Genomic DNA, 12,826 nt, shown 5'->3' on the forward strand with positions numbered 1-12,826 from the left:
GCCTCAGGGGCCCAGGTGTGGAAGAGACTGCGTGAGGCTTGGATCTGCAGGGGGTGCTGCCCCGCCTGGGTCTGCCCCCTGTGGATCTGCCCGGGAGTCCTGAAGTCCTTGCTGCCGGAGAAAAGGGGTTATTCAGGAGCTGGTGGCCTTGGAGCAGTGAGGCCAGATTGCAGGCACTAGGCACGGCCAGAGCTGGAGGGCTTTGCCCTTCCTGAGGCTTTGTGCCTTTGTTTTCAAATACAAGCAATAAGACTCTGGGCTGTTCAGAGCCCTCACAGGAGCCCCTCAGATTGGGAAAGGAAGAGCTGCCGGAGGCCACGGATACTAACCCAAGCTAGTTGATGCCTAACTACCCACCTGCATTTCAGTTTGTTTGTGTGGGAAGTGATGGCTGGACCGGATGGTCTCTGGCGCCTTGTGGGGGTGCCTGGTCAGCTGCAAGGCAGGGCTCCGGGCCCGCAGAGCCTGCGGATGTCCCCACCAATGCTGTAGCGATGGGCTGCCATGGATGCTGAGGCAGCACCCGCGATGAGAGCCTGGGGGTCGGCCTTCTTGGGGTAGCCTGGCATCTGCCAGCCCTGAGTGGCAAGAACGTGCAGTGGGCTGGCCTTGTACCCCACTACTCTTCTGTCCCTGCTGTCCCCCACCTGCCTACTGCTGGGGGTCTCGAGGCTCAGCAGGGGGGCTGACGGCCTCCGCAGGGCCCCCTCCTGCGCTCTCACACCGGGGGCTTCTCTGCTCCTCTTTTCCTGGTGCTCAGCGTCCTGCTCTCTGGTCCCTTTCATCGCGTTGGGGGGTGTTCCCTCCACATTCTCAGGTGGAAGTGTTTAAGGCCAGTCCCACAGCCACCCCTCTGGATCTCCCCCACCCCAGTGCGGTGCCCCCTGCAAATGGGGTCCACATGTACAGCAAAGCAGGATGAGACAGGCCCCGCCTGCCAAGAATGTGGCTCAGCCTCCCGGGCGAGGGACGTTGAAGGGAGCAATGCGCGCAGGACAACGTCCTCCTCTGCCTGGAGTCCGTGGAGGAGATCTCCTTGGAGTGGGAGGCTCCGCAGGCCACCAGATGCCGGGGAGGGCGCTGGGAAGCCGGGAGGAGGTGGTGGGACGTGGGTGGGGTGGGGGCTCCTTGCTGGGGCGTCCGGTCCTGTCCCGGGGGCTGCGGGAGTGGTCCCACCATGGTGGTCTCACCTTGGCCCAAATAGAGGTGTCACCCAGGCCTTGCTGGGGAACATGGAACTCGGGGGCCTTGGGATACTGCGGTAGGTCCACGTTTCCCCAAGTCCATCGGCAGGCGTGGGCACCACCTTTTTCTTTTTTTCTTTTTCTTTTTTTGTTTTAGACTCCACCTGGACTTTATTTGACACAGAATACAATATGGCTACAGAAACAGCAAACTGAAAAAACAAAGCAGAAAAAACACGGATCCATCTAATCTGTCATTAGGTAACAGCAGGGAAAGTCATTAAATGAATAACAAAACAATTAAGCTTGATGGAAGAAGTCTTTTCCTAGTGCCCATACTGTTGGAATTCCCACTCTCTGTTGTCCAATGGACACACCTGTCCTGTTTTGAGCCAGCGAGAGATGCAGTGGAATGAAAAGCTTGATTACAGACTCCCCATGCGACCGTACATTCTTCTGAAGTAGCGGATGCCTCGTTAGCTTGACATTCTATGCAAAGATCCATAATGTGGTTCCTGCAGATGGCACAGTTATCAACCACAATATCCCAGGCCCAGAGGGCTATTGCATTCCACTTTTTCACTTCAAAGCGCTTCTTGCCCGCGCCGCTGTTGGTGCCGCTCGGGGTATCCACATCCCTCGCTGCCGGCACCACCTTTTTCTTCCTCTCGCCTTCTGCCTGGCTTTCTCTTGAGATGACTTTAGAAATGTACACCCTTGAGAACACTGTATGGTCACTTCCCTTTGAGCCTCATGATGACCTCAGAGAATGAATACTCCCCCCACGCTGGAGGCTCCGGTGGTTAAAGCGGTCCCTGGGTGGCGATGCCAGGTGGGCCTGGCGCCTGCCTGGTCCCCTGCGTGGTTCCTCATTTACTTCCCCCTCCTCAGTGCCATGTCCATCTCACAGACCGTTTTCTTTCTTTCTTTTCTTTTTTTTTTTTTTTTTATTGGTAGTTCCAGATTTGGGGGCAGGAGGCGGTGATTTGGGTGTGAAAATCCGCTGAGCTGGGATTGAACATGATGGGGCTGGAGACTCTCAAATGGGACAGTGGCTCATCCTAGCTTAGGCCCCAGGACAGAGCCCAGCTCACACCTGCCCCCAGCACCCAGCACCCAGCACCGTGCCCCACTCTGGGTAGCATAGCACTCCAGCACTTACCCCATGGAAGATAGGTGAATTAGTGTACAAAGGAATAAGGAGGAGTCCTGTTCAGTGGAGAGCAGGCTGTGTACTGCCCTGCCCTGGAGAAGGGCTGCACAGGCGTGTTCTGGCCACTCCATGCTACAATCTCAGGGCTGCCTGCCCATTCCTAACGTGTTATACTCAGACTCACTGCTCTTGCATCGTGCCCTGACCTCCAAGGAAAACCAGGCAGCAACCACAGCGCCGGTTCTATGGACCCTCCTGGATCAGGCCCACGCGGTTCCTGCCCCTCAGGCTGCAGATCTGTGGTTCTATCCCCAGCTCACCTGTCCCTGCCCGTCCGTGGTCTGACTTCTGCTTCTGGGCTTCTGCTCCTCTCTCAGGCCTTGCCCTGCGAGCCGCTTTGCTCTGGTTGGTCTCCGAGAGGAACCCCTGCCCCTGGTCCAGTGTGGAACGAGGAGGCTGGCAGCCAGTGCTTTCCCGCAGCTCACTTCCTGTCTGTGGGCTGACAGGAAGTTCTTCATGGGGAAAGCCTGGAAGCCAAGACTCACATAGCAAAGGCTCTGTTTGCAAGGTGGTGTTAGCCCTTCCTCCTTGAGGGGCAATTTCAGTCAGTGCATCACTCCAAGTGGGTTTGGTAACACTGAGTTTATGGTACAATGAAAATCACTCTTGCCAAGAGAACAAATACAGATGAAAGGCAGAGTGAGTCACACGGGCTCTCCATGTCCCTGGCAGCAGCAAGACACGCCTTGCTGCACCCCTAGCAGCCTTTGACACAGGAGGCAGCCACAGACAGTGCTGGACTCCAGCATGTTGCTCCAGTTTCTCCAGGCCGCACCTTCTAGGACCCACTTTCCGATGCCTGGACATCTCATTGCTCTTTTCTGGTTTACTTCCAAGCTCTGGGGAATCTACCCTTGGCTAGCATCACTCAGAAATTGCACAACTACCATTTTAAGAGCTGTTTAATTTAACTTTTAATGTTGCTTAAGCTCCTATAGGTAGTGTCTGGGACAGTGTAGCAGCAGGAGAGCAAATTCTGGCACCTACCCTTGTAAGAATTTATGAACAGTGTTTTCTGCTAAAAATAGTAAAGTTCTAGTTCTGCTGACTGCATAACATTGAGCAGGGCAAGCAACTTACTTAATCTTCTCAGTCTCTCTCTTTTTTTTTTTTTTTTTTTCATTTGTAAGAGGTAGACACTCAACTTTCATAAGATAAGTGGCATGAAAACGTTCTTTGAGCTGTAAAAATATTGGCTGATTTACAAATGATTGTTTTGACCAAGATATTGGAAAGAACTTTTGCTAGAAGACAGTGAGTGCTTCCACAGGCACTAACCTCTCTGGTGTTTTGAAAATGCTCCAAAGGGCAAATTCTAGAACTATGAAAGATTTGAGAGACTGCTACCTCGCTGGTTGTTCTATTTCCTCATTATTATTTTTGGCATCTCAGATGACCACTGACAGGCATAAAGAGATTATTGCTCCCGTATACCCATCCCTTTTTCAGGAATTAAAACTATAGAGAAGCTCAGTGGCAAGACTGGGGCACAGGAGCCAGGGAATGGGATGAGAAATGTTCCTTGCAATACCAGAGGCCCTTTCCCAAAGTCACACATTTTCATGAATAAACTAGGGATGAGTTAAGCTGGATATTAGCATTGGATTTATAATGTATGAAATAGTTTATTGTAAATGTTTATTTTAAACCTCAGTTTTCAGCAGTCTGATGAACCAGATACCCTGAGAAACATCTTGATATAAAATGTCTAGGGATGTTGGCTAAAATACAGCAAGTATAATAAACATTGCTCATGAAAAGATAAGGGAAATCCCTTGTAGAGGCCCAAACCAAAGAGGGAACAGAAGCCAGAAATATAAGATAACTGATACTAGGGCTATGCTGGGGGAAGGCATGGGATGGCAAAGGTGGGAGTTGAGGTTACCTTGTATGTCTTTTTAACTAATAAATTTTTGGATTTTAATGGCCATGCAGAAATAGGAAATGAATCTTTGAGCCCATAAGAGGCTGGAAATTAGAAGTGAGATTCCTATACAAGAGTTGTCCCCTGCCCATGAAGAATTACACTTCCAGTGAAAAGGTGGACCAGAAGAACAATCCAGCCATTGGCACAGGGAAATAACAGAAAGCCTGTCAACCTTGGCCTGATTCTGAGTAGGAGAAAATGGTTGCCTTTGAGAATTTGTATGTAGTGGCTGTCCTCAGGTGTATTTGGGGTGTGAATTTATACTATCTGAGTGGCATGGAGCCCCCAATCTGAGCAATTTAGATAAAATTAACCCTGGAGCACCTGGCAGGAGAAAGCACAAAATCTCTGTGGATGTACACAAATAATTCCTACAGAAAAACTGCAATGAAGATGAACTCACAATCCAAAAGTGCCAATCCAAGGGAGAAAAATAAACTCTGAGCAAGTTCAAAGATATAACAAACAGTGGGATTAAATTCCTAAGAGCTTCAGGCAACAATATTGTCAAAATAAAGATTGTGAAATAGAATTAAAGACACAATGGAAAATTTAAAAAAAAGAGAAAACAGCAAGCTGCCACCAAGGGAAGACAAAAGACAGGGAGGATTTGAAAAGAACAAAAGGAAATGTATAGGAATAAAAAATATAGTGATTGAAATGTAACTAAATCTTTAATGATTAGGTTAAAAAGCAAATTAGACATAACTAAAAGGAGAATCCGTTAAGTGGAAAATCACTGTGAGCACATGGAAATGAAGAGATAAAAAATTTGGAAGGAAGATTAATAAATATGGAGAATAGGACAAGAAGGTCTAATAGAAGCACAATAGGAGTTAAAGATGGAGAAAAAGGAGAGAATGAGAGTGAGCCAATATTGAAAGAGATGGTGACCGAGAATTTTCAAAATTGAGAACAGTTCTGAGTTCTCAGATTCAAGGAAAGTGTAGTCCTAAATATTAGGATAGATAAAAGGAAATGCATCCCTGGATAGATTAGAGTAGGCTATGTAAGAATGCAAAGTACAAAGATAATACCTTAACAGTAGCCAGAAATATAAGATGACCTATGAAGGAATGACAATTAATTTGGCTGCCACTTGTCAATGATGACCAAAGGTCAGTGGAATTATATCTTCAAAGTGTTGAGAGAAAATATAATTTTCCACCTAACTAAACTGTCATACAAGAATTAGGGAGAAAGGACGAAAAACAAAGCACTAAGGAATTTATAACTAACAGAGTCTAACAGCATCTCAGTACTAATATTGAATGTAAATGGCCTAAATGCTCCACTTAAAAGATACAGAATTGCAGAATAAATAAGAATTCACCAAGCAAGTATCTGCTGCCTTCAAGAGACCCACCTAACACATAAGGACTCATATAAACTTAAGGTAAAGGGGTGGAAAAAGACATTCCATGCAAATGCACACCAAAGTGAGCAGGAATAGCTATTCTTGTATTGACAAAACAAACTTTAAAGGAACAGTAGTTTAAAAAGACAAAAAGGGATATTATATAATGACAAAAGTCCTTGTCCAACAGGAAAATATCACAATCCTAAATATATATGCACCTAACACTGGAGCTCCCAAATTTATAAAACAATTACTTCTCGACCCAAAAAATCAGATAGACAGCAACATGATAATAGTGGGGGACTTCAATACTCTACTGACAGCACTAGAGAGTTCATCAAGACAGAAAGTCAACAAAGAAACAATGGATTTAAACTATACCTTGGAACAAATGGACTTAACAGATATTTACAGAACATTCTACTCAACAACTACGAAATGTACATTCTATTCATCAGCACATGGAACTTTCTCCAAGACAGACCATATAATAGGCCACAAAACAAGTCAATGTGTTTAAGGAAACTGAAATTATATCAAGTACTCTCTCAGACCACAGTGGAATAAAACTGGAAATCTACTCCAAAGGAACCTTCAAAACCATGCAAATACCTGGAAATTAAGTAACCTGCTCCTGAATGATCACTGGGTCAACAATGAAATCAAGATGGAAATTTAAAAATTCTTTGAGCTGAATAATAGTGACACAACCTATCAAAACCTCTTGGACACAGCAAAGATGATACTAAGAGGAAAATTCATAGCCTTAAATGCCTTCATTAAAGACTCTGAAAGAGCACAAATAAACAATTTAAGGTCATACCTCAAGGAACTAGAGGAACAAGAACAAACCAAACTTAAATTGAGCAGAAGACAGGAAATAATCAAGATCAGAGCATAACTAAATGAAATTGAAACAAACAGAAAACAATACAAAAGATAAATGAAACAAAAAGCTGGTTCTTTGAAAAGATAAATAAAATTGATAGACCATTAGCAAGATTAACTAAGAAAAAAGAAGAGAGTAGATCCAAATAAGCTCAATTAGAAATGAAATGGTCAAGGCTCCTATGAACACCTTTATGCACATAAACTGGAAAGCCTAGAGGAGATGAATAAATTCCTGGAAAGATACAACCCTCCTGGCTTAAATGAGGAAGAATTAGAAACCCTGAACAGACCAATAACAAGCAGTGAGATTGAAATGGTAATAAAAAAGTTACCAACCAAAAAAGTCCAGGACCAGACAGATTCACCCCTGAATTCTACCAGACATGCAAAGAAGAATTGGTACCAATCCTATTGACACTATTCCATAAGATAGAGAAAAAGAGAATCCTTCTTAAATCATTCTATGAAGCTAGTATCACCCTAATACTCAAACCAGGAAAGGACATAATAGAAAAAGAAAATTACAGACCAATATCCCTGATGAACATAGATGCAAAATCCTTAACAAAATACTAGCTAACCAAATTCAACAGCATAACAAAAAGATAATCCACCATGATCAAGTGGATTTCATACCAGGGAGGCAGGGATGGTTTAACATATGCAAGTCAATAAATGTAATACACCACATAAACAGAATTAAAAACAAAAATTACATGATTATCTCAGTAGATGGAGAAAAAGCACTTGACAAAATCCAGCATTTCTTTATATTTAAAACCCTCAGAAAAATCAGCATACAAGGGACAAACTTCAACGTAATAAGAGCCATCCATGACAAACCCACAGCCAACATAATACTGACTGGGGACAAGTTGAAAGCATTCCCTCTGAGAACTGGAAAAACACAAGGATGCCCACACTCACCACTTCTACTCAACATGGTACTGTAAGTCCTAGCCAGAGCAATCAGACAAGAGAAAGAAATAAAAGGCATCCAAATTGGTAAGGAGGAAGTCAAACTGTTGCTGTTTGCTAATGATATGACCAAATATCTAGAATACCCTAAAGTCTCCTCCACAAAGCTCCTAGAACTGATAAATGAATTCAACAAAGTTTCAGGATACAAAATCAATGTATACAAATCAGGAGCTCTGCTATACACCAATAGTGACCAAGCTGAGAATGAAATCAAGAACTCAACCCCTCTTACAATAGCTATAAAAAAAATACTTAGGAATATACCTTACTAAGGAAGTGAAAGACTCCTACAAGGAAAACTACAAAACACTGCTGAAAGAAATCATAGATAACACAAACAAATGGAAACACATCCAATATTTATGGATGGGTAGAATCAATATTGTGAAAATGACCATACTGCCAAAAGCAATCTATAAATTTAATACAATTTCCATCAAAATACCACTATCATTCTTCACAGAACTAGAAATAAAACAATCCTAAAGTTCACATGGAACCAAAAAAAAGCCTGCATAACCAAAGCAAGACTAAGCAAAAAAACAAATCTGGAGGCATCATATTACCTGATTTCAAACTATACTATAAGGCTATAGTCACCAAGACAGCATGGTACTAGTATTAAAAATAGGCACATAGACCAATGGAACAAAATAGAGAACCCAGAAATAAACCCAAATACTTATAGCCAACTGATCTTCAAAAAAGCAAACATAAAGTGGGGAAAGGATACTCTTCAACAAATGGTGCTGGGATAATTGGCAAGCCACACGTAGAAGAATGAAACTGGATCCTCATATTTCATTTTATACAAAAATTAACTCAAGGTGGATTAAGAACTTAAATTTAAGACCTGAAACTATAACAATTCTAGAAGATAACATCAGAAAACCCTTCTAGACATTACCTTAGGAAAAGATTTCATGAGCAAGAACCCAAAAGCAAACACAACAAAAAGATAAATAGGTGGGACTTAATTAAACTAAAAAGCTTTTTCACTGAAAAAGGAACAGTCAGAAGAGTAAAGAAACAACCCACAGAGTGGGAGAAAATCTTTCCAATCTGTACATCCAACAAAGGACTAGTATCCAGAATCTACAAGAAATGCAAACAAATTAGCAAGAAAAAAAAAACAATCCCATCAAAAACTGGGCTAAGGACATGGACAGACAATTCTCCAAAGAAGATGTACAAATAGCCAACAAACATATGAAAAGATGCTCAACATCACTAATGATCAGGGAAATGCAAATCATAACCAGTGTGATACCACCTTACTCCCACAAGAATGGTCATAATAAAAAAAAAATAGATGTTGGTGTGGATGCAGTGAAAAGGAAACACTTCTACACTGCTGGTGGTAATGTAAACTAGTACAACCATTATAGAAAACAGTGTGGAGATTTCTTAAAGAACTAAAAGTAGAACTACCATTTGATCCAGCAACCCCACTACTGGGTACTGGTACTACCCAGAGGAAAACTGGTACTACCCAGAGGAAAACAAGCTGTTATACAAAAAGATACTTGCACATGGATGTTTATAGCAGCACAATTTGCAATTGCAAAAATATGGAACCAGCTCAAATGCCCATTAATCAACAGGTCGATAAAGAAACTAGAACTGTATATATATCTAGAACTGTATATATACTATATATTTATACAAATTTAGAATTTTGCAAACATAGTTTTTCGATATTTTTCTGAGTAAATAATATAATATGAATACTTCTTCAAGAAACCCTGCCCCCGCCAGCTCCAGTGCTGGGCCCAAGGTTCCGTTGTATCATATTGTGATTGTATCCTTCACTCATCCCACCAGGCTGGGGCAGGCACTTTGTTATCCTGTAGCTTCAAAGCTTTGTAGCCTAAGACTCAGGATCCCTATTCTTGAGTCTGATGTCTGGCACTTCCAGGTCCCCATCCTGCCAGAATACCAGATTCCTGTGCAGAGACCTACACACCTGCTGCTCACCTAAATCTCTGGAGTTTTCTCCAGTGAATGGTGCTCCTGCAGGATTGGTGTGTGTGCTGTCTGTTCGTGTGTCCTGGTTTGCATGACACCAGATGGATCTACCTAGCTTCTGCCCCCACTTCCTCACAATCACTGCTCAAATGTCCATCTGACCACCTGATGTGCAATATCTGATGCAAAATGATGAAAAAGTATTTTCCCCAGCCTCTGTACTGGTGATCTCTATCAGCCTTATTCTACTCAAATTTTACACGTACTTATCAAAACCTCTCATGGGCTTTATCTATGTCTCTGTGTTTCTATGTATTCAATTGTATCTCTGAATCTGACAATGTACCTTTTTATCTTGGTGTCTATCCATCTATCTGTGCATCTATCCATATCCATCTGCATCCAGCCCACCTATCCATCCACCCATTCACTCATCTACCCACACATCCATTCACCTACCCATGCCTCTATCCACATCCACCCCACCCATCCATCCACCCATTCATGCCTCTACCCACACATCCATTCACCCATTCACACATCTACTCACACATCCATCCACTTATCCACCCATTCACTCATCTACACACACATCTGTTCACCTATCCATCCATCCATATCCATCTGCCTCTACCTCCACTCATCCATTCACCCATCCACCCAACCACCCACACAGCCATCTACCCATTCACCCATCTACCCACACATCCATCCATGTATTTATCCATCTATACATATCCATCCACCCACCCACCCACCCATCCACCCATTCACTCATCTACCCCCACATCCACTCACCTATCCATCCATCTATCCATATCCATTCACCTCCACCCTGCTCATCTATTCACTCATCCACTCAACCACCCACATGTCCATTTACCCATTCATGCATCTACCCACACCCATCCATGCATTAATCCATCTATCCATATCCATTCACATCCACCCACCCACTCACCCACCCACACATTCACCCATCCACTTATTTACCCACCCTTTATCTACCTATCCATGCATTTGTCCTTATCCATCTACATCCACCCCCACCCATCCACCCATTCACTCATCAACTGACCAGTTCATCCATGTATCTATCCCTATCCATCCACATCTATCCACTCACCCACCCATTCACCCATCCACCTATTTACCCATTCTTCATCTACCTATCCATGCATTTATCCTTATCCATTCACATCCACCCGCCCAGCCATCTACCCATTCATACATCTACCCACACACCCATCCATGTATTTATCCATCTATACATATTTATCCACATTTACCCACCCACTCACTCCGCCACAACCATCCATCCAACCACTCATCCATCAATCCACCAACCCACCCATCCACCCACCCACCTCTCCATCACCCATCCTCTCATTCACTCATCTACCCACCCATCCATCTACCCATTCATCAATTCACTCATCTACTCACCTATCCATATCTGTCCATCTAGCCATATCCATTCCGCGCGCATCCGTCCCGTCCACCATCCGTCTACTACCGCCCCACCATCCATGATGATCCATTCACATCTACCCACCCATCCGTCCACCCATCCATCCACTCATTCACTCATCTACTCACCCACCCATCGACCTATCCCTCCATCTATTCATATCCATTCACATCTACCTACCCACCCCCCATCTACCCAGCTACCCATTCATTCATGTACCCCCATCCAGTCACTTATCCATGCATCTGTCTCACTACTGTTGTATTCTAACACTTAGTACAGTGCTTGACATATATTTGGCCAATATTTGTTATAGGCAAATAAATACTAAGCTTATCTTTCTTATTTTCTGTTACCTAAAACAAAGTTCTTAGTGTCAATGTGATTTTAACATCCAAACAAATATGGGCACTGAGGTCACATGGTATTACCTGGTCAGAATGTACCTATCCTTGTGGCCTAGGATATGCTTTCACTCTAATATTTATAGCGTATCTTCCAGAGGAACAACACGCAAAACATATTGTGAGTAGGGTTATAAATTTGCTCATATAAGACACTAATGTGCAAACAAAATGTGGTTTATTTGTTCAGTAATGATTCCTTCACCACTACACTTGCTTTTCTTGCAGAGAAAAGCAAGAAAGCATTTTGCAATAATGTCAACAATCTCTCTGGTTCTCAATCTTTAGAATGTCAGAATCTGTGCCCTGCTTCTCTTTGAGTTGGCTTTGGGAGTTGAGGGCGTTGGTGTAGAGGGTCTTTGTGGTTTTCTGGGGACTTGCTGCCCTGGAAGTGTTGCTGAGCAGGGTGGCAGGGATCATCCCAGTTCTGCTTCTTGTCCTGGGTCACACTCTTAGTGGTCCTTGTCATCACCCCTGGCTGCCTGGGACCCATTCTGGCTGCTGCACATTGGAGGCCCTCCGCATCTGTCCCTTAAGCTCATCCCATGGCCTTTGCTGCAGGGCCATGCAGCCCCCAGAGCTCCCCAAAATGGTGGATCACTGGCTTGCAATCGAGTACTCCTCTGTTGGCTTCCACAGTCCTAGGGGACCCTAGTGTCTTTGGGTGGCACAGTCACTCTGAGGAAGGCCTCTGTGCATGGACGCCACTGGGCTTACATAGGATGTGGCCACTGATGCCAGTCAGTATGTGAGGGCACCTTCTTCAGGGGCTTCCAAGCAGGAAGGTAGGCAGAAGCCCCCATCCTTGATATTCCCCTTGCCAACACAACCCTCTTCATGCCGGAGTTTCAGCCCACCTGATACCCACCCGTTTCCTTTACTTTTCTCTTCATTCTCTTACCTGCACTTCTCCTCAGAGGACAGGGTCATTCTCTTGCGTCTCCAGGTGGGATATAGTCTCCCTTAGGCACAGCTGTTTTGAAACTCCATGGACTCGCCCCCTGAGTTCTAAAGGAGATCAATTTGGGAAGTTTCTTTTCTGTCTCAACAAAATCTTGCTTTCTTCCTGCAGATACAAAATTCCTGTATTTCAAGTAGGAGATGAATATTCTATCTTTTAAAAATATCCCTTGCTATAATAATCCTAATCTCTCTCCCTTCCTCCTCAGGGCAGGAGGAGGTCAGATGTCTGGACAAACAAGAGAGGAAGCATGTGAATGCGTTTCCCCGGATTTCATCCTTGTTACAGCTGTGGATGAGTCTTTGACCCTGGGGAATGCATTTGAGTGTCCCAGCAGTCCGTAAGCCTTGGTGTGACAGAAGGAATTTGTTCATATTTTTCATTTCTTCTGGCAGCTTATTGAGCTCTTGTTTTTATAATTTTTCAGTTAGAAAATTATATGATTGTCAAATAAAAATAATTACTC

General features: G+C 43.8%; 1 protein-coding gene across 1 annotated transcript; it reads right to left on the reverse strand.

Moving 5' to 3' along the window:
• Positions 1 to 1,331: 1,331 nt before the first annotated feature.
• LOC101003547 lies at positions 1,332 to 11,819 on the reverse strand. Its single transcript, XM_031651720.1, is given in 4 exon segments — positions 1,332 to 1,596; positions 1,599 to 1,934; positions 2,658 to 2,864; positions 11,663 to 11,819. Coding segments are annotated over 4 exon segments (786 nt in total). The 3' UTR covers positions 1,332 to 1,510.
• Between the last annotated feature and the right edge of the window lie 1,007 nt (positions 11,820 to 12,826).

Source organism: Papio anubis, chromosome 10 (assembly GCF_008728515.1).
Source record: "Papio anubis isolate 15944 chromosome 10, Panubis1.0, whole genome shotgun sequence".
In the NCBI taxonomy this organism is placed as follows: domain Eukaryota; kingdom Metazoa; phylum Chordata; class Mammalia; order Primates; family Cercopithecidae; genus Papio; species Papio anubis.